Raw genomic sequence first — 25,676 nt, forward strand, 5'->3', positions numbered from 1 at the left:
AAATTTGGTTTAAGATATGGCAGCTAATGTGATCTTCTAACAAAATATACTACGGTTTAGTAAAAGTTCTCCTCACAACTTAGCAGCATTTTTCTGGGCGATGTATAAAACGACCTTATTGCCCGCCTAACATGTCTCAATAGATGTGGTTTACATGATTCTCATGCTGTTCTTTGTTGCTGAGTTACGTAATAGTAAGCTTTACGCTCTTTGGCCACCCCCGGCCCTTCTGCCAATAAAATCCACATATCATAGTCACCATCATCATCATCATTTGTAAGCTGTAGCATAGCCTCCTATATTTTCTCATGCGCGCCGAGTGGCGAGCGTTGCAAGCCCGTACCTTCTAGTTCATGCGCTCGCCACCACGCCGCGCTGCCACCCCATACCCAGTCCCAGAGCAGACGACGCGACTACGCCGTTGCGCGCGTGCTTGTGAAGAGAAATTTGCGCTCGTATTAGAGATGGAGCTGTGAAATAAATGCACAGGTTGCACTGGTGTTTGTTCATGATGTACAGGGGTGATGGGAAGAAACGCTAACAGTGCGGCGCGATGTTTGCATCCTGCTGTGACTCTGGTGGGAATGAAAAGATGCTAGAATAGTTTTATTCTCGTGGCTTCTAGTTATCATGCAGGCTACAACCACTCGAAAAGAAATGCGAAATATCAGAGGATGTAGGTGCCGGACTGTTCGCGTTTCTTTCCATCCCCACAGTACATTGAAAGCAAGCAACACGAGACATATTGTGAAAACTGGACCTTTCACTTAGGCCGCCAGCTGTGAGATCAAGCTCACAGTTTCAGGGTCTTTCGTGACAGTGGCTTTATTGCGAACACTTTGGCGACGTCTTGTTTGTCTGTCGCTTTCAGAGCGAAATTGGTGATTATTGGGCGAAAGAACTTCGTAAGCAACAATTTAAGCAAATTCTCTTGGTGCCCTGGCTTCGAAAACATCAAAGCTTTGTGCTCGCGGAGGATTTCGGTAGCATTGTTCACAGCCTCCGTTAGAGGGTGATGCATACGCCTTCTTCTTGCTAGAACTTCGACGAACTTCTGTAGTGCGTAGAGAACATCTAGAAGTTGTGCAGACGGGTAAAGAAGTCCACCGCGGTCTTGGTGTTTAATGAGCGAGTCCGATGGTGTCGACGCGTTTGGCTTTGTTAAGAGCGCGAAGCACTCCTCACATTCGAAGTTTTCTCGTACGGATCTTGCGAGGTAGCCACCAACCATAGCCAATGCGGCCGCATCTGGAGTGGGAACTAGAGGCTTATCTCGGTTTAGTCGCTCTATGAGCTCTCTACATGCATCTGCAGGGAATTCCTCGCTGGTTTGCTGCCTTGTGTTTTTCTGTCGCGGCAGCGTTGACAAGCAATCACTCTCTTCTGCTGCCATTATGTTGCTTGTACTCGACGCCGATGCGATACCGGTCTTGAGGGTTTTCTCCATGCCTGTGAGCATGGCGCGAACGTCCGTTTGGTCATTTGATCCTGCTGATTTCCTCAGCTAGACAAAGAACGACTCGATTGGGTCCGATGGTATCTCGTGGAACGATATGCCCGGCGTCCGTTGTTCGCTCGAAGACTTGCAGCGTGGTACGCAGCAGTACGGCATCTTGTCGGGCACAGGGCACCCCAACTGATTCCACACTGCGGATAGAAGACTAAATTGGTATGTCGAAAGTAATGCAGCATAAAATATGCACCGTAAATCACAGTTTTATAGTAGTAAACAATATAATTTGTGACGGCGCTAGCAATTGACTCACATGTGGTTCTGTAAAATCGAGTAAACAAACGGTCGCTTCATTCAGTGACACTGAACCTTAACGCTCCGAACGCTGTTTCAACAATAAACGTTCACGTAATTAACTTATTGTACAATGCTCAAGGAATTAAAAGCGATGATTTAAGGCTATGTATTAAACGTACTTCCACTTCCATCGTCCTGAATTTGTGCTACGATGGCGTAGCGCTGCCTCTTACACTTACATCAGAGCCCACGTTAACATTAGCGGTCAGATTTGCAGCGATATGACGTTCTTATCACATGGAATTGCACATACAATTTGTTGTTTTTTAATGTTTACAAGCCACGTTTTATTCCGCGAGCACTGCACACACTCATTGCGAGTTATCTCATGCTTCCCTAATAGTTCAAACAAAAAAAAACGTAATTAAAACCGTTGCTTCCGCAAGACACCCAAGCTTACCTGCTGCCCACACGACGGACACAGGACAACTTTTGCTCGTAGAGCCACTTTGGTAGGTACTTCAAGGTGCCTCAACACGTTGCAGCGTAGCTAACTATGCTTGGTACGCTCCGCAGCATGTGCAGGCAAGTATGGGGTGCGAGCGCCTCTTGCGGAGAAGGCAGGCGTAAATTGAGGAGGAAGGGGGAGGGCAGCGGACGGCCTCCGCCGCTCCGCTGCGCGGGCATGAAAAAATATAGGAGGCTATGGGCTGTAGGCGTAAGGCCTTTCTTTTGAAATGTTTACCTTCTCTCTAAAAACGTTGATGGAATAAATTAAAAGTAACTATCCCATGGCTGGTGGATTTGAACTTTTCTTTAATTGCAATAAATGTAATGAAATTCGGTGCAATGGATGCCTAGCAAAACGACTTCTCCATTCCAGTATATTTAGACGGGCGCTCCAGCACCATGGTGTACAATACTTGCTTTTAAAGGAAAGCAAACGCAACTGATTTCAAAAAACCGCGCAACGCAATGGCTTATTCGGCTTGCGTCCGTGTATAAACTGTGATGGGTGCAACGAAAAACGCAGTCCTAGCCCTAATTGTATCGATGGGCGCAACAGGAAAATAAAATCCAAAAAAGCGTGCAAGCGACTTCTTTTCCGCACGGTTACTCTCTGAACGGTGTAGTGCTTTGTCTTTACTAGGCCTATCGAAAACAGAGGCGGTAGTGTGCTTTGTAGCCAATGTTGCTGATAGTGCCAGCCGACAAGGTCCTAAAATAAGTCCAGTTTTTCTTAGGTCACCCCATTTCTGCTACGCCGACTCCAAAATAATGGTACAAACCTCGGATTCTTGGCTGTTAACTATCGTAATTGCACTGTAGTAACGCCCCTAGGTAATTCCCGCGTCATTATTCTGCTATTGAGGTCGTTGGTCGCAGCACAGAAATGAGTTGAAGACCTCATCCTTACTGTCCTGTCCTCTTTTCTGCGTCCTTCGGAACTGTTTGTTCATTATTATCATTTTCGTAACCATAGAGCTGTAAATGTCTGAGATTACTCGAGCTGTGGTTCTCAAGAGCTGAATACTGCAGAAAGGGCCCCCGAAAATCCAGACTGTCAATAGCGGACCAAAAAAGGGCCATCACATGCAACTAAGGCAAGTGCGGCTGGGAAGTGGAGTTTAGTTGAGGGCGAAGGCAGCAATGTAGCTTTCTTAGTTCTGCCATTTCGGGGACGTAAACGACCGCTTCTCGCATTTTCCAGACGGACATTACGGAGGATGAGTATGAGGACGAGACATCTGCGCCGTCATTCATGCCGTCAGCGTACAGTAATTTGACATCAAGTGCGCCGGATGTCAATGAGACAAAACCAGAGATGGACTCTTGGGCGAGAAAACCAGACAGCTTCACCGCTTTATATTCAGTAAGTGCTCGCACTGTGTTTTATCTTGTTACGACGGCATGCGTGTGTGTGTGTGTGTGTGTGTGTGTGTGTGCGTGCGTGCGTGTGTGCGTGCGTGAGAAGCATTTATTTGTTTCTTTACGTATATGTAAAACACTCCGGTCAAGTGCCGCTCTCAGCAAGAAACAGGGATATTTGTCACCAGAACGAATGTATACAATACAAACACTACAGTAACACTAAGGGTTATAACACACGTCGACGAATACAATAAAATAAAATACAGAAACACAGTAATGCATAGCAAATACACAGTTTTAACACTTTACAATTCAAGCTCCGGGTGATTTATGCGCGGGTATTTCTTGGGCTGATATTTAGGAACGCTCCAAAATTACATGTTTTGCTTTATTCACTTGTATATTTCAATCATAACATGATACAAAAATGTACTCTGCAGCCTGTAACAGATATCGCACAGATATCAGACAGCAAACAAAACCATCAGCTAAATACGCCTTACTTCTCCGACTACGATATCAGGAATTTCGCTACTTCATTTGAGTGCAACGACCATCTGCAAAATAGGCATTCAAACGTTTAACATTACCTTAAAGAGTTCATTACTATTTAGTTATGTCTATGTCCTTGAAAATCTGGGTGATTATTAAACCTATCGATTATACTAAAGTTCTCTGTACGTGTAGTACACATCATTACATCTTCGCTTCCATCAAGTAATGCCTACTGGGCGTTTCCTTTGTCAGGCGTCTTCATCTGAGATTACAGGACAGACGGATTTGAATTACATCCCAGTGCAAACGTCGGAATCACCAGGCGTACAATCTGGTCAAGAAGAACCGACCGCATCCGCGGAATCTTCTGACGCAACTGACTTTATTTTGGTAATGGTTTACTTCTATTATAGCGATACGCCATTCTATGACTAGTATACATTTAAACGAGGATTGTAGCAGCAGTAAATTGAAGCACACAGACACAAAAAGCAACGAACAGATGTGGACGTAGCTGCACTGTCGACTGATTTCTTTATGGAAATTCCCGCGCGTATTACTTCAAATATTTCAGTTAAGTAATCAGTTGACATTACAGCTACATCCACGTCTGTTCGTTGCTTTTTGTGTCTGTGCGCTACAATGTTCTGCTGTTACAATCCTTGAAGAACGAAACAACTAGCTCAGTTAAGCACCCTTCTTGGTATATATTTAAGACAGATTCATATTATTGTAACCGCTCGCGGTACTCAATTTCCTATTTCAGCGGTACTTTATAGGATATCCTAGCAAAAAAAGTCTCAGTTTCGCACGAAAGGCGAAGCATTGATAGCGATAGCAAAGTATCAAACATCATGAAGAAAGGTGCGCAGTTTTACTGGCCGTATAAATTACATAAATATTTACTTACTAAATAAATTTACAAGTATGGTATGTCGCACACATAGGCAAACATAAACGGATCTCACTCGATGACCCGAAGCGCTCGCTGTGACAACGCTCGTGTGATGAAGAGCGCCGGCAGGCGAGAATGAACGCCTTGTTCTTGCTCTCGTTTTACCGCGTCTCCCAAACTTGAGCTTTGCTTCGCGAGATGTGGGATACGCACGAAGCATAGAGTAGGCTAGATATCACAAAATTGTCATTAATTGACCGGTGGCTTAGAATCAGACAGCCACACTTTCTTCATTCTAATGAACACTAAATTTTCTCATATTTTTTGTTGTAAGGGGGGTGAGCGTTGAATGTGCTCAACAATACTCACAAAGGTTAAAAAAAATATTGCCGAGAGCTAGTGTGGCTGTACTAGTGCAGGTGTAACCAAATTAGGAAGGCACACTAAGCTTCAACAAAGTCACTCCCTCACCAGAGCCGGAATTGACCTCCCTGGTGCAGTATTCGGCCACTACCTCCCTCGTGACTCCAACAATTTACCCATGTCCCTCAGTCCTCAGCGGCTGTGGAGCACCTGACCAAGGAGGTGGTCAGAACTGCTACGCGGCAGAGGGTGCTAAGAATCGCTGGGTCCGGACAGGCCGCCACTGGAAACTGAACCTGTCAACGTTCAAAACGCGCACCCTCTCGAGTGAGGCTAGCTTAGCAGGGCTATTTGAAGAATTATCAGGTATTGCCTAGGATATTATTGGCCTTAGTGAGGTTAGAACTGCTGAGGCTTATACAGTGCTGACTAACGGCCACGTCCTCTGCTACAGAGGTCTTCCAGATAACAGATAATTCGGGTTAGGATTCCTATCTAGTACATAAAGACATAGTGGGAAACATTGATGAATTCTACAGCAATAATGAGGGATAGCAGTCGTCGTAATAAAGCTGATTAGGAGGTATAGAATGAAAGTAGTAAAAGGGTACGCCTTTACCTTCAGGCACGATTATGAAGAAATAGAACAGTTTTATGAAGATATTGAATTATCAATGGGAAAGGTGCAAACTCAGTATACTGTAGTCATGGGCGACTTCAATGCACAAGTGGGGAAAAGCAGCCTGGTGAGCAAGCAATTGGCAATTCTGGCATCTATTCAAGCAACCCTAGAGGAGAGATGTTGGCAGAATTCGCGGGAAGGAATATGCTCCGAATAATGAATACCTTCTTCAGGAAGCGCAGCAACAGGAACTGGACCTGGAAAAGCCCTAATGGAGAAACAAGGAATGAAATAGATTTCATACTCTCTGCCGATCACAGCATAGTGCAGGATGTAGAAATGTTAGGTAGGCTAAAATGCAGTGACCATAGGTTAGTGAGGTCTAGGATTTCTCTCAATTTGAAGAGAGAAATAATAAAATTAGTCAAGAAGAAACAGGTCAACCTAAAAGCAGTAAGGGTAAAAACAGACTAATTCAGGCTGGTGCTCGCAAACACATATGCAGCTTTAGAACGGGAAGATGAAGACAACATACAGGTAATGAATGAAACCGTAATTAGGCTGATCTCAGAAGCAGCAATTGAAGTGGGAGGTAACCCACCAAGGCAACCAGTAGGTAAGCTCTCCCAAGTAACAAAGGGCCTAATAAAAAAATGACAAAAGATGAAAGTGTCAAACTCTAGAGATCAGACACAACTGTCAAAACTGATCAACATAAAGAAAGTGAGGGATATTCGAAGTTATAATGCGGAAAAGATTGAGAAAGCGGTAAAATATGGTCGCAGCATAAAATCTGTGAGAAGAAAACTTGGCATAAGACAAGGAAAGATGTATGCACTGGAAGATAAGCCGGGTAATATCAGCAATTTTGATGACATAGTAAAAGCAGTGGAAGAATTCTATAATGATCTGTACAGTTCCCAGAGCAGCTAAGCTAATTTCATTCGAAGTGCTGATGAACGGGATACGGAGGCTCCTCCTATAACTAGCAATCACGTTACAAGGGCCTTTCAAGACATGACCAGGAGAAAATCTGCTGGAGAAGATGGAATAACAGTAGATTTAATCGACGATGGAGGAGATATCATGCTTGAAAAGCTTGCGACCCTTTATACACAATCCCTCATGACTTCAAGGGTACCAGAGAGCTGGAAGAACGCCAACATTATACTAATCCATAAGAAGGGAGACGTTAAAAAATTAAAGAATTGTAAACCGATTGGCTTGCTTTCAGTATTGTATAAGATAATCACCAAGATATTTTCCAATAGAAGCAGGGCAACACTTGACTTCAGTCAACCAAGAGAACAGGCTGGCTACATGAACGGATATTCTACGATGGATCATATTCATGTCATCAATCAGGTAATTGAGAAACCTGGGGAGTCAATCAACCTCTCTATATGGCTTTCATAGATTATGAAAACGCATTTGATTCAGTACAGATACCAGCAGTCATAGAGGCTTTGCGTAATCAAGGAGTACAGGAGGCGTACGTGAATATATTGGCAAATATCTACAAGGATTCCACAGCTACCTTGGTTCTCCACAAGAAAAGTAGAAAGTTACCTATCAAGAAAGGGGTCATGCAAGGAGACACAATCTCTCCAATGCTATTCACAGCATGCTTAGAAGAAGTATTCAAGCTCTTATACTGGGAAAGCTTAGGAGTGAGAATCAACGGCGAATATCTCGGCAACCTTCGGTTTGCAGATGACATTGTCCTATTCAGCAACAATGGAGACGAATTACAACAAATGATTGAGGACCTTAATCGAGAAAGTGTAAGAATTGGGTTGAAGATGAATATGCAGAAGACAAAGATGATAGTCAATAGCCTGGCAAGAGAAGAAGAATTCAGCATCGCCAGTCAGCCTCTAGAGTCTGTAAAGGAGTACGTTTATCTAGGTCAATTACTCACAGGGGACCCTGATCACGAGAAGGAAATTTACAGAAGAATAAAATTGGGTTGGAGTGCATACGGCAGATCTTACCAAATCCTGACTGGGAGTTTACCACTGTCGTTGAAAAGAATAGTGTACAATCATTGCATTCTATCGGTGCTAACATATGGGGCAGAAACTTGGAGATTAAAAAAGAAGCTCGAGAACAAGTTAAGTACCGTACAAAGAGCGATGGAACGAAAAATTTTAGGCCTAACGTTAATTAAGAGACAGAAAGAGAGTGGTGTGGATCAGAGAGCAAACGGGGATCGCCGGTATTCTAGTGGTCATTAAGAGGAAAAAATGCAGCTGGGCAGGCGATGTAATGCGTAGGATGGATAGCCGTTGGACCATTACACCTACAGAATGGATACTAAGATAAGGGAAGCGCAGTCGAGGAGGACAGAAAACTAGGTGGGGTGATGAAGTTGGGAAATTTGCAGGCGCAAGTTGGAATCAGCTAGCGCAAGACAGGGGTAATTGGAGATCTCAGGGAGAGGCCTTTGTCCTGCAGTGGACATAAGTATAGGCTGATGATGATGATAATGATGATGACTCATGAAGGTCGTAATAACCCTCTAAGCAACAAATACTGACGTTGCGTATGTACAAGCTATGAGTGTCGCGCGTAATAAATACAAGAGAGAATAGTGCTTCTCCTCATACAACTAGCTATTGCTAAGAAGCCAGCTTCAATCATCCGCTTATCTACACACGGGCACAGAAACATGTTCATCAGACGTTTTGCAAATATAATATGAAGGTTCCCTTTCGTAAAATATCCCTTTATCTAAGAGCCAGATAGTGAATGGCTGCGACCTTTCTGTCCCACTTCTGTGCTAGGAATCCCCTTCGTAGGAGGTGACAACCGTTTGTGGTAGTAGACGTCCATTGTTCCTATTTTTCTCGGAATTTACAATCAGGTAGAATTCTTAGCTACATTGTACCTTTGGGCACTTTATTGACATTTGGCAGAAACTGCAGTTTAGCTGAAAGTTATACACCAGTCAGAGCAAAGAGGACACCGGTTTTTCTACCGATGATTCCGCATTCATGAAATTTCAGGAAGGGTAATGAACATTTTCTATCTATTGAAATAATATCGCTATTGTAATGTATAGCAATAATCTATGCATTACAGAGCTTCACTGTAGGAAGCACCCTGAGTGTCCTCTCACCTTCTGCATTAAACTAACGTTTACTAAACTATTGACAAAACTGTAAACGGAGGTTTTAGGTTAAGTACTGTACACTTAAAGCTGCATGTCCGCTTCTGCGAATGAATGGTCATCGCACACTTCTTTTTCCAGGCTTCATCAGTTGCGATGACCGGACAAGCAGCTTCGAACTACAGCATGATGGGGACGTCCGAGTCTCCGCACATGGAATCAAGTCCAGAAATACAGTCAACATCCGCGGAGCTTTCTGACTTAAACGACTTTATTCCAGTGAGTAACTATTTTGTTCGTAAGAATATGCGAAGTTGGTTTTCTTTTTTTTGCCAACTTTAGTTTCAGTAAAGCCACTGGAAGCAAAGAACACCTCTAGGATTAGAATACTGCTTTCGATGGCTAATAAACTAAGTACTTAGCTGCTGTCACCTGCTGCTGAAGTGTTATAGACGAAATTCATGCCTGTTTGCCTCTTGTCAATGTGCCTTATTTCGTCTGTGCCAACGCACCAAAATTCTCATAACGTAACCACATTTGGCCTGAGCGTTGCAACTGTGATCCACTAGCGCGCTTTATTGAGTGACTCACTCGCGCAAGGTGCTGCTATGATGCTATGTGGAACAACGATCATGCGGGCTGTCGCGTTCAAACTCAATCTTAATAAGAACGAACCACGATGTAGTAAACATCTCCTATATGCCTGGTGCTCTTGCACAACACAAGCTTCCCCAAAGAATCCAAAGAAAGAAACTTATTTAGTGTCATGGTAGAAAAAAAATGGAGGCGGGGGGGCACTAGTTGTTCGGCAATCATGCCGTCAATGTCACGCGATGCAAACTATGCTGATTTGTTGTGCTTTCTACGGAGCTATTCCTCTCGTGCAATTGATGACTAAAATCTCTTGTTTACGCGCTTGATTAGATTATTGTCTGAACAAGCCTGCGGCTTGAAGCTCAATTCCAGCTCGAAAAGTGTTTCTACCTGGGGTAATCTCCGCATGTTCTACTGTTAATAACATTTTTGTTCGGTGAATCAGCGTAGTCATGATATTGAGATCTTATTGAATGACCATCTGTCTTGGGGAGATTCCTATATAGCACAGACCCTATATGATTGCGTATAGCGCTTAAAGTGAAACAACCTGTTTGGTCCAGTTACTTGATCACAACCGTTTTCTTTTCCGCTAGAAAGTCACTTTAACATAGCAGGTGTGATGACATTTCCGCAAATTTGACAGAATGTTAACCATGTTCTTCGGTTACGAGTCCTCCGCAGTTGACATGATAGGACATGTAGCTTCGAATGACAGCGTCATGGAGACGACGGAGCACCCTGCTATCGATGCGAGTTTCGAAGAAACGTCAGCATTCGTGGAAGATTCAGTCGTGACTGATATTATTCTAGTAAAAAGCTGTTAGATTTTTTTACCAATTTGTGAAGAAGAAGCAAGCGGTGTTCTTGACCATCCGCAATAGTGCTTGTCAGAACGAAAAGCTACAAATAATTGGCGCATATGCAGTGTGATTCACCGACGTTTTCAAACCTGGTGATGTTGACGAGGGCGAGCTTTCATCTAACAAGTACTTTCACAGCACATTTCTGAAGCATCATTATGGTTTTCTCAATGTTTGATGCGAAACAGCATAGGCAGTAGTCTGTGTTTTTCGTATTCTTGTTTCGCATAAGCGAACTGTGCGCTACTGCTGAGCAACTCTGCCGATGCCGAACCGAGCCATATGGCAAACATGACATATGATTGCGTATAGTGCTTAAAGTGAAATTGATACAGAAAACGTGATGCACATCCAGCATAATTAAACACAATGTACAATATAGAGAATGTGGCCGCTCGGCTGGGAATCCAAAACACTCGACTTTGTGTCCAACTTTAGAACACAATAGCCTAAAATTGGTTGTTGTTTTTTTGTTCTTGTTTGTGTTCTTTTGAAGTATGTTCAGCTTGAATTGATATCTAGGTCTTCCTGACTGAACGTGTTCCTTAAATTTGATATGATTCGAATTTAAGATGAGGGCTAAACGTCAGCTTGAGGTCAAGCCACGCTGAGTAGAAAATTCCTTTTTTCGGTGTTCCTGTAATTTATACATGCATAACGTTATATATCCTACCAAAATCGCATTACCTGAAATAAACCATGGCAAACGTTAATAACAAAGTTCATATAGTAATAATTCAGCTTTCTCTGGAAATGTTTGTTGTGACAGGACTCCCTATTACTCGACTTGACATGGCTGGGAGCAAAGCGAATGCCATTGCATCGCTGCAACCTTTAATTAATGATTCCTGGGCTTTTCGTCCACCAGGCGTCTTCAGTCGAGATAACTGGACAGACGGCTTCGAGCTACAGCCCAGTGAAAACGTATGAGTCTCCAGCCGTCGATGTGAGTGCTGAAGAAACGTCAGCATCGGTGGAAGATGTTGACGTAACTGACTTTGTTCCGGTAAGAAGTTAGTTTCTTTACAATGATATATCATTCTTGCTGTAAGTTCAGTAATTATGCGACGCCCACATCATCTACGCAGTCTGGTGTGCCGAAGGTTCTGTTTATATATAATTTTATAGCATATCCTTGTGAATTAAACTGAATTAAACCACAGTGCTCACACGCATAGCCCGGAAAACACTGCCAGTGGTGAACACAACTTCCATCACGTTTTAATTCTCTTGCTCTCGATGGAAATATAATAATTAAGAAGATCAGTACTGAAAGTTCCAGATGAAACCTTACGATAACGGTCATGTGGGTTTTTCGAAGTATGTACGACCATGATTTCCTTCCGTCCAAGTAATCATGCGACACTTTTCCTGCAGAGCGCAGCAGTATTCGATAGCCATGTTCATCTCACAGAGACTACAAACTCATCGTGGCGAATAATTTGTCGGCCAATCCATCCTCCCCTCGTTTTTTAATCCAGCGGGCACGTTTTGTTCATTCTAATACGCGTTTACTTATTAATTTTTGCCTACGCTCACAATAAGGCATATGCAAAATTTCACAAATTCGCTTCTCAGCATACCTTGATTGACCCACACAATATGGCGGACAATGTCCTAGAAGTAGAAATAAAGCAGAAGCGCACGTGCTGATGCCGCTATCCTTGCAGCCATCTCTTCTTCCTCACTGCATCCTTGCTGTTTGCTAGCCTCGGCTCAATGGCACGGTGAGTGGGAGATCAGCCATCTTTTGGCTGGGCAACCTAAAGGTGTGGAAAAGACAACTTCCCGTATTTACAGATATGTTTAAAATAGGCGAACTGTTGCTCATATTATGAAGGAAAGGAGACCAAGAAGCAGTCATCAACCACCATCCGCTTACCGATTTTAGCACACGCAAAGCGGTGTGATTATGAGGCACTTAGTAATTACCTCGTAAAGGTTGTCCTGTATGAAAACACTAACCGAAAATAAGAGCTAACCGTGGTAGGGAAAATTGCTGCGACCTCCTTTCTAGTACGTCTATGCGCTGGAAAGTCGGCCTTTTCATCTGACCACCGGGCACAAGGGGTTGTCATGCTTTTCAGGACAGGATACAACAATTGGCAATATTAAAGCGGAGCTTTCTTTGTGTGTCCTACCGTACTTTCTTGACCGTGGCTGCTGTCTTCCCGAATATATTTGTGGGTACATATACAAAGGTTGGAGAGATTGTGTCTCCTTGCCTGACCTCTTTCTTGATAGGAAACTTTCTGCTTTCCTTGTGGAGAACCAATATAGCTGTGCAATCTTTGTAGATATTTTCTAAGATATTCACGTATGTTTCCTGTACTCCTTGATTATGGGAAGTATTCGTGAATATCCTGGGAAATATCTGCAATATCTACAAGGTGACACAATCTCTCCAATGTTATTCACGGCGTTCTTAGAAGAAGTATTAAAGCTCTTAGACTGGGAACGCTTAGGAGTGAGGATCAACGGAGAATACCTCAGCAACCTTAGGTTTGCAGATGACATTGTCCTATTCAGCGACAATGGGGACCAATTACAACCAATGATTGAGGACCTTTACCGAGAAAGTGTAAGAGTAGGGCTGAAGATTAATATGGAGAAGACAAAGATAACGTTCAATAGCCTGGCAAGGGAACAAGAATTCAGGAGCGCCAGTCAGCTTCTAGAGTGTGTGAAGGTGTACGTTATCTAGGTCAATTACTCACAGGGGACCCTGATCACGAGAAAGAAATTTACATAAAAATAAAATTGGATTGGAGTGCTCACGGCAGACATTACCAAACCCTGACTGGAAGCTTAGCACTGTCGTTGAAAAGAAAAGTGTACACTCATTGCATTCTACCGGTGCTAACAATGGGGCAGAAACTTGGATGGCTTCAGAACCGGCGCAATAAGGAAGACGAAAAGACGAAAGAACACACGAACACAAGCGCCGACTCACAACTAAAGTTTATTCCATATCACAGAGCAGATTTATACACACACGTGGCTACGCACAACGCAAAAAGACCGACCAGAATCCAGAACACGTTAACCATTCAGGTCAGGATTTCTTTATCCTGTAGCGCAATAGAGGGACAGCTGATACAAGACTGTTTTTTTTTTATTTTGAATGTTCCATGCTTCGATTACTTCCCGAGTCGTCTTATCATGATGCCTTGAAATAATGCTTGTGAGGTTAAACTGAGACGCGCAGCCGCACTTCTGACAGTGCTGAGAAATGTGCGAAAAACTATCACAACGTAGGTAGGCCGCATGTTCCCTTAATCGCACGTTAACACATCGGCCCGTCTGACCTATATAAGCAGAGCCGCAAGACAACGACAGAATGTAAACCACATTCGTGGCACAACTGATTGCCGGATTCTTGTGCTTGACACCACAGCCTTCTTTCTTTTATTGCGATAGCAATTATATGGACACTCAAAAGCAGATTTGTGCCGTCGCCGTCGCCGTGAGGTTCCGTATGACGTCAATGGAGATGAAATCGTCGCCGCGCGCCGCCGAACGCTGTATGTGCGAGTGAAAGGGCGCGAGGGACGCGTGCTTTCACGGGAAGTGAACGCACGGCGGAAAACAAACGCGCGTTCTGCGCCATGCTCGCTTAAGAAGTAGGCGTCTCTTTCCTCCTTTACAATCACCATATATGTAGAGCAAACGCGTCTTCTTCCGACGCGGGAGAGGCCGTGGGGGAGGGGGGGAGTGGGAGGAAAGGGAGGCGACGTTTAGCTGCGGCACCAAGTGCCTATTTATATCAGAGGCTCCGGTAACAGTCACCAACGCCGCAAGCATTTTGAGCGAACGCGGGAAAACGCCGACGGCGTCGACAGCAGTTCTGCGTGTTGCCGGTGCTGCTGCATGTCCAAGTTTATACAGCTGATAAAGATAATATCATTACTCCGTATAGCTCTCTACAAATTTGCTATCGCAATTGATGCTTCGCCTTTCAGGTGAAACTGCGACAACTTTTTTTTCTTTTTTGGCCTCTGCCTGTCTCCCTACACGTTCGCAAATAGCCCCTAATTTGTTTGGTACAGAAAAAAAGTCGCAGTTTCACCTGAAAGGCGAAGCATCAATTGCGATACCAAAGTTGAAGAGAGCTATAGGGAGTAATGATAGCAGCTTTATCAGCTGTAGAAACTTGGAAATGCAGCAGCACCGGCAACACGCAGAACTGTTGTCGACGCCGCCGGCGTTTTGTCCGCGTTCGCTCAAAATGCGTGCGGCGTTGGTGACTGTCACCGGAGCCTCTGATATAAATAGGCACTTGGTGCCGCAGCTAAACGTCGCCTCCCTTTCCTCCCCCTCCACCACGACCTCTCCCGCGTCGGAAGAAGACGCGTTTGCTCTACATATATGGTGATTGTAAAGGAGGAAAAAAGTGGTCGCAGTTTCACCTGAAAGGCGAAGCATCAATTGCGACAGCAAACTTGTAGAGAGCTATACGGAGTAATAATATTAGCTTTATCAGCTGTATAAACTTGGACATGCAGCAGCATGGGTAACACGCAGAACTGTTGCCGACGCCATCGGCGTTTTGCCTGCGTTCGCTCAAAATGCGTGCGGCGTTGGTGACTGTTGCCGGAGCCTGTGATATAAATAGGTACTTGGTGCCGATATATGATAAGTGGTTCGTGAGGGAAAGGGAAAGGTTAGCGCTATCTTCTGCAGCCCTTGAGGGAGCACGGCTCAGCGCCAAGTTGGTGCCGCAGCTAAACGTCGCCTCCCCTCCCTCCCCCTCCCCCACGGCTTCTCGCGCGTCGGAAGAATGTGCGTTTGCTCTACATTTATGGTGATTGTAAAGGAGAAAAGAGACGCCTACTTCTGCAGCCCTTAAGCGAGCACGGCGCAGAACGCGCGTTTGTTCTCCGCCGTGCGTTCACTCCCCGTGAAAGACGCGCCCCTCGCGCCCTTTCACTCGCACATACAGCGTTCGTTTCGCTCCCACTTACCCCTCCCCGTTGGCGCTGAGCCGTGCTCCCTCAAGGGCTGCAGAAGATAGCGCCAACCTTTCCCTTTCCCTCAAGAACCACTTACCTTACCGACGATTTCTTCTCCAAATGACGTCATACGGAACCTCACGGCGACGGCGACGGCGACGGCGACGACGACGCCGACGGCAGAAATCTGCTTTTGAGTGTCCATATAATTGCTATCGCAATAAAAGAGACGCCTACTTCTGCAGCCCTTAAGCGAGCATGGCGCAGAACGCGTGTTTGTTCTCCGCCGTGCGTTCACTCCCCGTGAAAGCGCGCGTCCCTCGCGCCCTTTCACTCGCACATACAGCGTTCGGCGGCGCGCGGCGACGATTTCATCTCCATTGACGTCATACGGAACCTCACGGCGACGGCGACGGCGACGGCAGAAATCTGCTTTTGAGTGTCCATATAATTGAATAAAAAACCACTTCTACCCCATATCTATACCTGCGACGTTTTTCAAGCCATGGGACAAGGCATGAACATACGGTACAACTGCAACGCGTTTCCTCTTTTTATTTTCGATTAGTTCTTTTTTTTTCCTGCCCTGACCATGTTTTACTGCTTGAATTAACTTCTTACTAGTTCGTGTCAAGACGTGATTCGGGAACCCCGCACTTTTTAACCTACCCACCTGTCTTGACACACTCTCCTTTATTCTATGAAGGCACGTCTCCAGAAACTTGGAGGTTAAAAAAGAAGCTCGAGTACAAGTTAAGGACCGCACAAAGAGCGGTGGAACGAAAAATGTTAGGCCTAACGTTAAGAGACGTTAAGTGGTGTGGACGACGCCTATAACGTTAAGGGGAGTAGATGAGAGAGCAAGCGGGGTTGGCGATATTCTAAATAACATTAGGAATAAAAAATGGAGATGGGCTGGCCATGTAGTGCGTAAGATGGATAACCGGTCGACCATTAAAGTTACAGAATGGGTACCAAGAGAAGGAAAACGCAGTCGAGGACGGTAAAAAACTAGGTTGGGTGACGAAGTGAGGAAATTCGGAGGCGCAAGTTGGAATCAGCTAGAGCAAGACAGTGGTAATTGGAGATCGCAGGGAGAGGCCTTAGTTCCGCAGTGGACCTAAATATAGGCTGATGATGATGGTGATGATACAAAGGTTATATAAGGTATTCACGAAGAGGCTCATTTAAACCTCGTGTGCTGGCCACGCTTGTCTCGCTCTGTTTTGCGTAATGAAAACATGACTTCCTACATAAAACCTGAACATTTATTGTCGGCTCACGGGTGTACCTAAAGGACACTAATCTGTGAATAGTTAATGGAATGGTCAATTATATTTCATCAATTCACTGATTTTAATATTTAGCCACTCAGTATGTCCCACTAAGTTCTTGGCTAACCCTCTCGAATGAGCATGTCCCACTTTGTATGGTTCCTCCATAAAACATGAAGATATAATCTCGGCTGACAGTTATCTGTAAAACACACCGATCTGTTAATACAATGGTTAATTATATTTGTCGAGTTTTTCTTATTTACTTTACTTGATTGATTTATTCTTTCGTCATGCGCAACTGGGGCTGTGCCTGTTCTTGGCCAATTCTCCAAAATCGGCATGTCCCATTTTGACAGAAGCGGTACAGAATTCCTAAACGTTGCTTGATACACGTCGTACTTTTCTGTACGCACACCTGTCGTCACCGAATTGTACGCATCTACGAAGCATTTATTTAACCACTTTAATTAAGCTTGTCTTTGCACAGATTCCAACATGGGCGTCGTTTCTGCACATTAGTCTATTTTTTCATAAAAATCTGCTCATTTTTCGCCCGCTGCGCCGCCTACACCGCTTGAAACACGTGCACTTGTTTATCTTTCGCCGCTGATCAGATTCTACGATCGCCGACTGTGTTCGCCGCTATCGTTGTGCTCCTCGCCAGTCGGTAGACGCTTCTCGGGCGAAAATGGCTATGGAACGTGATCGTAAACAAACGCAGCCAGCGCCCGGCGGCGCGACGGTCCACGTGATGCCATTAGGACAATACCGACGTGGCGTCGGCCTCGGACAGGGTGTGCGAGGAGGCGGCGGCATTCTTCAAAGCGTGACGCAACTTTTTATATATAGGGGCTTTAGCAACGCCCAGGCCACTGCGCCACCACAGCGGTTACACCGTTTAAGGAATGATTGATATTAGACAGTAGGCAGCTTTAGTAAAGCGCCCCTTACGATCCGCTCCGCTCAGATTTCACGCTCTGAGATACTGCACGGAACTGCGTAGATTTCGCATTTGATAAGCGCGTCTTGCCGAGACGCGAGCGACGCGCTATCAACTCGGCTGCAAAACGACGAAGAGACCAAGGCCGGTATTTTGTAGCGATGCCTTTAAAGTAATAATGCCTTTTCGCGCTTATCGCGCTTTGTCAGTGGTCAGAGCGACGGTCCGCTCGCGTTATCAACGTTGATATCGGGAGCGGACCGTCGCTCTGACCACTGACAAAGCGCGATAAGCGCGAAAAGGCATTATTACTTTGAAGGCATCGCCATAGAGAAAGAAATTCAACTCCTTTCTCTATGGCATCGCGTCAACATTCCGGCCCAAGTAGACACGCTGTCACGCTCCGCTCAGTCGGCGGCCTTGTATCGGAGCGATGGATGCGGTCTTCGTTCCGCTGCCGGTATGAGCATTGTGCGCAAGCGCAATAATATTCCCGCTAAGCGGTTGTGTGGCATTTGCTAGCATATGCCGGTCTGAGCGGAACGGACAGCAAGCGCTCAGCTAAACCACTCTATTGTCACCCGCCGCTGTGGCTCAGTTAGCTAAGGCGTTCCGAAGCAGAGCACGAGGTCGCGGGGTCGAATCCCACCCGTGGCGGCCGACGCTCGATGGAGGCGAAATGCAAAAACGCCCGTGTGCCTCTGACGAAACACAAAACGTCTCGAACACTTCTCGGAACGGCTACAAACGGCTATAGACGTCTTGGTCTACGCGAAGATGTTAAACAGATGTTCTTGGAAACATTATGTAGCAGGAAGTACGGGTAATCAAATATGCTATTGTGTTTCAGCTGTGGTAACAGCCCACCTCTGGCGTCACCGGAGTATACTTTGGTGAACGTCTTGAGAGCCTTTTGCTGCTTTGCCCTATTGGGTGAAACAAGCAGAAAAATCCTGCGGGGTTATTTGAATCCTTTCCGATTTTTTCACTCGATGAGTCTTTCACGACAGTCAAAGTTTAGAAAAGAATGTCACAGTTTCGCCCTAAGGGCGAAGCAATGAATGCGATAGCAACACAGCAATGTCATACGAAGTAAGGTGAGCGGCCTTGGTAGCAATATGAATTGTAGTAAACATCAGCTGATTAAGTAAGCAGGTGTGCTGCGGCATAAGTAGACCGACATGAAGAGAGACTCGATGACCACGAGAAGGTGCATGTGAAACGGTGGTGTTGATGAGAAGCGCTTGCCGTGGGCAGCGCGTGCGAAGGGACACACCTGTAGTGCTGCACTGCCGATCTGGGCAGCATTGCATGTGTAGCGTGCGTTGGAAAATGTGGCCCGACTATTACTAACTGAATGAACAAGCGTTGTGTGAGCGCGCACAAACAAACATGAATAGATCACACTGAATGACTGCAGCCAACGACTGTGAAAACGCTGGCAGCGAGCGCATACGCCGCGCAGCGGGCGAAGGTACGTGCGGTCTATCGCTTCAACGGAAACTGAGCGGCGTGTGTGAGTGGTTTTGAAAAGGAAGAGAAAAGTGCAGCGCCGTAACTGCCTCTCGTGTGAGGGCACCTCAACAGCGCTGCACGGGTGGGGGAAGGGGGAAATAAAGTGAGAGAGAGGAGAAAGAGTAAAAAAATGTGGTTGATCCCTCTTATATAGGAATCAGTATAGAACACGAAAGTGAAACGTGTCTTCACAGAAGTAGTGTAATGTTTATTGCACATTGATATATAATGTCTATTGGTGTTTTGTGGCTAAAGCGCCCTTAGGCGTTGATGCACCCACGCTGACGCCTGGTGGCACGTCTCCTCCATCACGACTACCAACGTCGATGACCATGAGCAACCGTCGTGCATATGGAAGCTGCACTACGCTGCACACGCTAGCACAGCGCGAAAGACGAAGCACGTAACTGACACACTAATACAACGCGCAAGACAAAGCACGTAACTGAATCGTCACCGAGTCAAATCAGCGCGTACAGCGCGTCGTAATTGCAGCCTCCGCGATCAACTTCAGAAACATTTTCAGAGCTAATTGCGGAGGCCACGCTCCGCTGTGCTGAGTACGGTGAACGCCACCTAGGTGGCGTTGGTAGTGCTTCTTGATGCCAGCGTCCCTTCGAATGCTGGCATCGAGGCGTCGTAGTGCTGAGACCACCGAAGCGTTCACTGTCGGTGCGCGTTAGTGTCATAATGCAGTACTTCTCTTTTCTGCTCGTAGGCGGCGGCACCGCCCCGAGCAAGAGCGCGGGTACACGGAGGAGTGTTAGATATATAAGGCGCATCTGTGTAGCTCTCTGCAAATGCGTTTGTGGCGCAATGGGTTAAACGCTCGGCGATCTATCGTCGCGGACCGAGAGGTCGTGGGTTCGATTTCCAAATTTTGCATGTTTGTGGAACTTTTTCTTCTGGTTTCTTTCTTTGTATTATGTTCTATGACGTATTTCCGTGACGGAAATCCGTATTTCCGTGACGTATTTCCGTGACGGAAATACGTCAGTGAAGTCTTGGTGGACCCCGGCATAAAACACTTTCGTGTTAAAAAAAGAGAGAGCCCAGCGGTAAGGAGGGAGGGAAGCGGCACGACTTACAGCCGCGAGGAGAGGTTTGAGCCTTCCAGGTAATCTAGTAGCGCCGAGAAGGCCGGCCGGGCGATGGATATGGGAGTCGCCGGGAACAGGAGTGCCCGAGTGCTGTCGGACGGCAGACCGAGGGCACGGTAGGCGGTGACAAGTGCGCCGCGTTCCGCTGCATACGCGGGGCACCTCAGGAGAATATGGTCGAGGTTCTCGACGTCGGCGCACCTGTCACAGAGTGGTGAGCCGCTTCCCGAGAGTCGGTGCTTGCGCTCCGCCGTCCGGCAGCAGCCGATGCGGAAAAACGCAGGAGTAGAGCCCGATCCTGTCGGCTCAGGCCCCTGCGCGGAAGCAGCTTCGGGGGGTCGCCCCCGGCGACGCGAGGGTCGGGATGCCTCGTCTGCAGGTAGCCAGCCACGGAGTGACGGGCGACGTCGAAGGGCATCACGGCGAGCGACAGGGGCACCGGCGAGGTGTGGGCCTCCCTTGCAAGCCGGTCTGCTTCCTCGTTCCCGGGGAGCCCAATGTGGGAAGGCACCCACTGAAAAACGAGGTCGCATCCCAGCTCGCAAACGTCGTCCAGCTTACGGTGGAGTCGTTGGACGAACGTGTGGGCGTGGTCCTCCCTGGCGAGCATGCACAGTGCCGCCCGTGAGTCCGAGAGGATGGCCGCCCGTGGAACGCGCCGCCGGTATAGCAGCTCAGCCGCCAAGTCGATGGCGAATGCACGGCGCATACAGGTCAGAGCCGTGTGGAGATAAGAGACTGTGCGGGCGAGCGAACGACGAGCGCGGTTGTTGGCAGAGTAGAAATTCCCCCCCCCCCCCCGCGTTCCCTCCGGCGCTGGCTTACCGCTTCCTTGCTTGCGCGTGGGTGATTGAGTGCGTCGGCTCTCCGTGACAGCGCGCGTCCCCGCACGCTTCCGCTCGGGCATACGGCGCGCGGCGAAGATTTTATCTATAGGGAACCTCACGGCGACGGCGACGGCGGAAATCCGGTTGAAGTGTCCATATAATTGCTATCGCAATAAAAGAAAAAGAAAACAGCCGGGCGCACACGTGCGCGCCCATCCAGCGTCCTTATCAGTAAAGCCCCTATATATAAAAAGTAGCGTCACGCTTTGAAGAATGCCGCCGCCTCCTCGCACACCCTGTCCGACGCCGACGCCGCGTCGGTATTGGCCTAATGGCATCACGTGGACTGTCGAGCCCCCGGGCGCTGGCTGCGTTTGTTTACGATCACGCTCCATCGCCATTTTCGCCCGAGAAGCGTCTACCGACTGGCGAGGAGCACGACGATAGCGACGAACTCAGTCGGCTTTTGTCAAATCTGATCAGCGGTGAAAGATAAACAAGTGCACGTGTTTCAAGCGGTGTAGGTGGCGCAACGGTCGAAAAAGGAGCGCGAAAGAAAGGAGAAACGAGGAGGAGGGAAGGCGGAGGAGGATAGGGTCGCTACTTTTTATATATAGGGGCTTTACTTATCAGAGCCGTGCCTTCCTTTTCCTTTGCGTGAACAGGCGGTGAAGAAGCCGGAATAGCGATACCAGCTATCGTCATCAACAGATCTGGCCGCGCGCAGTCGCAAACGTGCGCTCCGTTTGAGCGAACTGCTATCTGCTCTTGGACCACGTGTCTTGGACCGCACCAGGGGGGCGCGCTGAAGTTTCCGCGATCGATTCAAAGGGCAGGGCTCATGCTAGCAAGCGTTCGCTGACCAGTGCCCATGCTTGTCTTCCCAAGTCTTTTGCTCACGTTCAAGCCTTGACCAGCGCCTACAGATACGGTGCCGTTCCTTACGGTACGTATACGTTTACCTGCTACAACTTGCACGCCACTTTTGTTTTGGCGGGCCCGTGCTGGCACGAAGTTTAGACTCGAATATATTTGCATGCACGGTATGTAGCAGAACGTTCTTTTGTGATCTGGGAGATAAAGCCGGAGTTTCACATGATTGGTTGAATGATTACAGAAATTCTAGCTGCGTGTGGCCTTTAAGATGGCAGCAGCGTGCTGCATTGCGTAGTATACCGGTAGTTTGCTTTCTTGGCTTCTCCTCTGTGCAGCTTACAGCACGCTAGCAGGCAGGAAAATAGTCTTACATTGGTGTGGTAACTTCACTTATAGTTCAAGGATTGGAAAACTTTTTGCGGCATGAGATTCGTGAGACGACGTCCTTTAATGTAGTGAGGCCATTCTATGATTAGTTAAGTGTTTAGGGTCCCTTTAGGAAGAGAATGGTTTTATTTACATGTGGTACAATACCACAGGGATATTGTAAGAGACACTCGGAAGGAGCAGTTGACGGCCTTGATTGTCAGGCTAAGCCCACCTGTTGCTACAAATCTCCAACAGCACTACTTAAATAAAAGTAGCATACTCTTGTAAGAGATTTGTTTGCAAACCATCTAACTGCTAATGACCTACTGCAAGTCGTGTGTGGATCAAACCATTTGCCAGTTTAATTTCACTCTACAGTAGATTTTTCATATCATATCTGCAACATAATTCTGAACGTCATCGTACAGCATAAGATTTTGAGAGAAAGTATTGCTTAAATTTATAAAGTAAATGTGACCGAGGATAAAACAACGGCACATATGTTGCTATTTGAAATACCGAATCGCACATCTTTATTGTAAATCAAGCGTGGCTTGCTCACTTTTTTCTTCACTGTTGTATTACAGGGCGAACTTCTGTGGGCAGCCAGTGGTATCCAAGAAGGAAGGGACCTGGATTGCTGTGCTTACTGCAGCTACGTCTTATTTTCTGTGGTTACCTTTTCTACTGTATTAAAAAATTTTGTAAAATAATTCTGCGTGTCCTTTAATTTATTAGTCAATAAAGCCGCTTTCTCACAAGGTCAGGCTATTTTTTCTGCATGTTGCTATGCACATTTGCTTTGGATGTGTATTGCACATTTGATATATGTTAAACAATTTTATGCAAGTTACTATAAATAATGTAATGCTTCAATTTAATTTTCAGTTCTATATAGTAACATGTGTACTATCAAGCTAGCATACGGATGCATGGCATGCGGAAGATGTGGCCAAATAATTTTGCTTACCACGTCACTGTAGAATGACAATCTATAAACGCTTTTATATAAGCCATTATACGTTATGACTTCGGAAACAATGTGCAGGCTTTTATAGCTTAATTAAGAATTTTGTTAGACGTCCCCAGAATTCTGTTATAATTTATAACAGAATATTCGGAACGTCTAATAAAATTCTTAACTTGTTATTGTCAAGATGTTTTATAAAAGCCTGCATAATGTTTCCAAAGTCATTATTACGGAATTCTGGGAACGTCTAATACAATTCTTGAAATTGTTCTTGTCGAGATGTTTATTAGCCAACTTTTAGCGTAACGCTAGCAGGGCTTACTGAAGTACCTGTAGGCATCCACGGCTAGAAAATGTCTTGACCTGGACAGCTATTAGACTTTTCAATTATCCGTTCAAGACATCTTTTAGACATCAAATAGCTGCTTGTGTGTTTCGTGGGTTGCGTTGTAGTGCACGTTAAAGAACCCCAGGTGGTCAAAATTTATCCGGAGTCCTCCACTACGGCGTGCCTCATAATCAGGACTGGTTTTGGCACTTAAAACCCTAAAAAGAAGAAGATTAATATTGTCTTTAAGAAACTTGTTGCTGGGTAATAAAGTTTTTGATCGTATAAAGATAAGATGGACACTTGGTACGTGCTGAAGTGATCTATTCAATGCAAGCCTCCTAGCAAGCATCCAGCTTTTTCTCTATTTTTATCGCAACTTATTTCTACAACGGCGGCCAAATGTTTTAGCACAAGTACAAATGGCTACATATCTCGTTTTATAAACGAATGTCGCAATCTTCTGTTGGCAGGCTTCTTCAGTTGACATGACAGGGCAGGCGGCTGCAAATTACAGCGCAGTATACACCTCAAGGTCGCCAGATATGGAAGCGAGCTCCGAAGAATTGGAACCTTCTGGCGCAACCGACTTTATCGGAGTAAGAACATTTTTTTTTTCGCAAGTTTGTGCTAGGGAGCTGTTTCATATATTCCCTAACCCTCTTCTCCATCCTCAATTTGGTTTTAGGCTGCAACATGGTTGCACATCAACGATGTGCTATATTCAATGCTCTGTAACTAATAGTTTTTCATTTCTTTTTACAATGTTGTGGCACAAGCATTACAGTGGTGACCTCTTACGCTTATTCCGAATATTGTATGTGAGGTTAAGTGCCAGTGGCAGCAAACACTGCGTCTGGCGACTGTTGGACTTATTTTCTATCTTTGGGTAAATAAATTGTGCAGTTTAGTGCCATAAGTTAGCAATTGGAGTGTTACATATGAGATCCGGCGCACGTTTCCCTGTGCACGTATTACCTATCACGACAGCCAACGCAACCTATTTCCCATATCCAACGCTTTCTTCTCAACACTGCAATTGTGAGAAGCAAGATTTATCTGGCTTGCATTGGGCCTAGGAAACTGTAAATATTGATTCTTTCTATTGGTGATCTTGCCTTCTTTCTCCTGGTGCGTTTCGGGTAATACGCGTATTTGCAATCTAAAAAAAATTGTGTTCATGGCTTGCATTTAAGAATGTGTATTGTCCAATTAATGCTCATTTGTGGTCATTTGTGTATCCCGCCTTGTTCATTATCCTGTGGGTTTCGCGTCAAATATTACAACGCTCGTCATTCTCCTGATCACGTTGTCGGTTTAACACAAAGGTTTGTAAACAAGCAAATGCACATGTGCTCACAAATGAAATGTAAGAGACACGCAATTATGACAAATTGAAGGACAGATTTGATGTGTTCTCAGCCTAGAAATAAGGAGTATTATTGAGGAAAAAGCAGCTTCGACGACCAGCACATTCATTGAGACAGCAACTATATGAGCACCCCAGGCGCTTTTCTGCCGTCGTAACCATCACCATGATATTCCGTATAAAACCACGGTTGATAACATCGTCGCCACGCGCCGTGTGCTGTATGTGCGAGTCAACGCGTGCGAGCGTGAGCCGAAGATGATGGCTGAATCTCGCGCGCGCACGGCAGAAAGCCGGGAAGAAGCGCGCCGTCTTCTGTCGCGCGCAAGGCACTGGGGGAGGGGGGGGGGGGGGGGGGGGGGGCGTTCTACTCCGGCGGTGGCTGAGTATGGTGCGACTGCGACCCTATCTTGAAAGCGATCTGCGATGGGGTCAGGATGCGCCGAGTGCTGATAGCTTCGTATGTGTAGTAATCTCGCCACTTCGTTGACGTTGAAGCGAGAGGCAGCACGAAGGTCAATTCGCTCGCTGCTGCTGCCGCGCTTTCTGCCTCCAACGTTTCGACAGCGAGTGTGCGTGGTCATCGA

General features: G+C 46.2%; 1 protein-coding gene across 1 annotated transcript in view; it reads left to right on the top strand.

Annotated features, from left to right (window-relative positions):
• The first annotated feature begins 4,407 nt into the window (after nt 1–4,407).
• Nucleotides 4,408–25,676, top strand: part of LOC125943532 (uncharacterized) — a 79,122-nt gene continuing 57,853 nt past the window's right edge. The window contains exons 1-4 of the mRNA XM_049662890.1: nt 4,408–4,507; nt 9,251–9,388; nt 11,435–11,572; nt 24,194–24,319. Of these exons, the coding sequence (XP_049518847.1) occupies nt 9,266–9,388; nt 11,435–11,572; nt 24,194–24,319 (387 nt within the window). The 5' untranslated portion in view covers nt 4,408–4,507; nt 9,251–9,265. The remainder of the gene's footprint in view (nt 4,508–9,250; nt 9,389–11,434; nt 11,573–24,193; nt 24,320–25,676) is intronic.

This window comes from Dermacentor silvarum, chromosome 2 (genome assembly GCF_013339745.2).
Source record: "Dermacentor silvarum isolate Dsil-2018 chromosome 2, BIME_Dsil_1.4, whole genome shotgun sequence".
NCBI lineage: Eukaryota > Metazoa > Arthropoda > Arachnida > Ixodida > Ixodidae > Dermacentor > Dermacentor silvarum.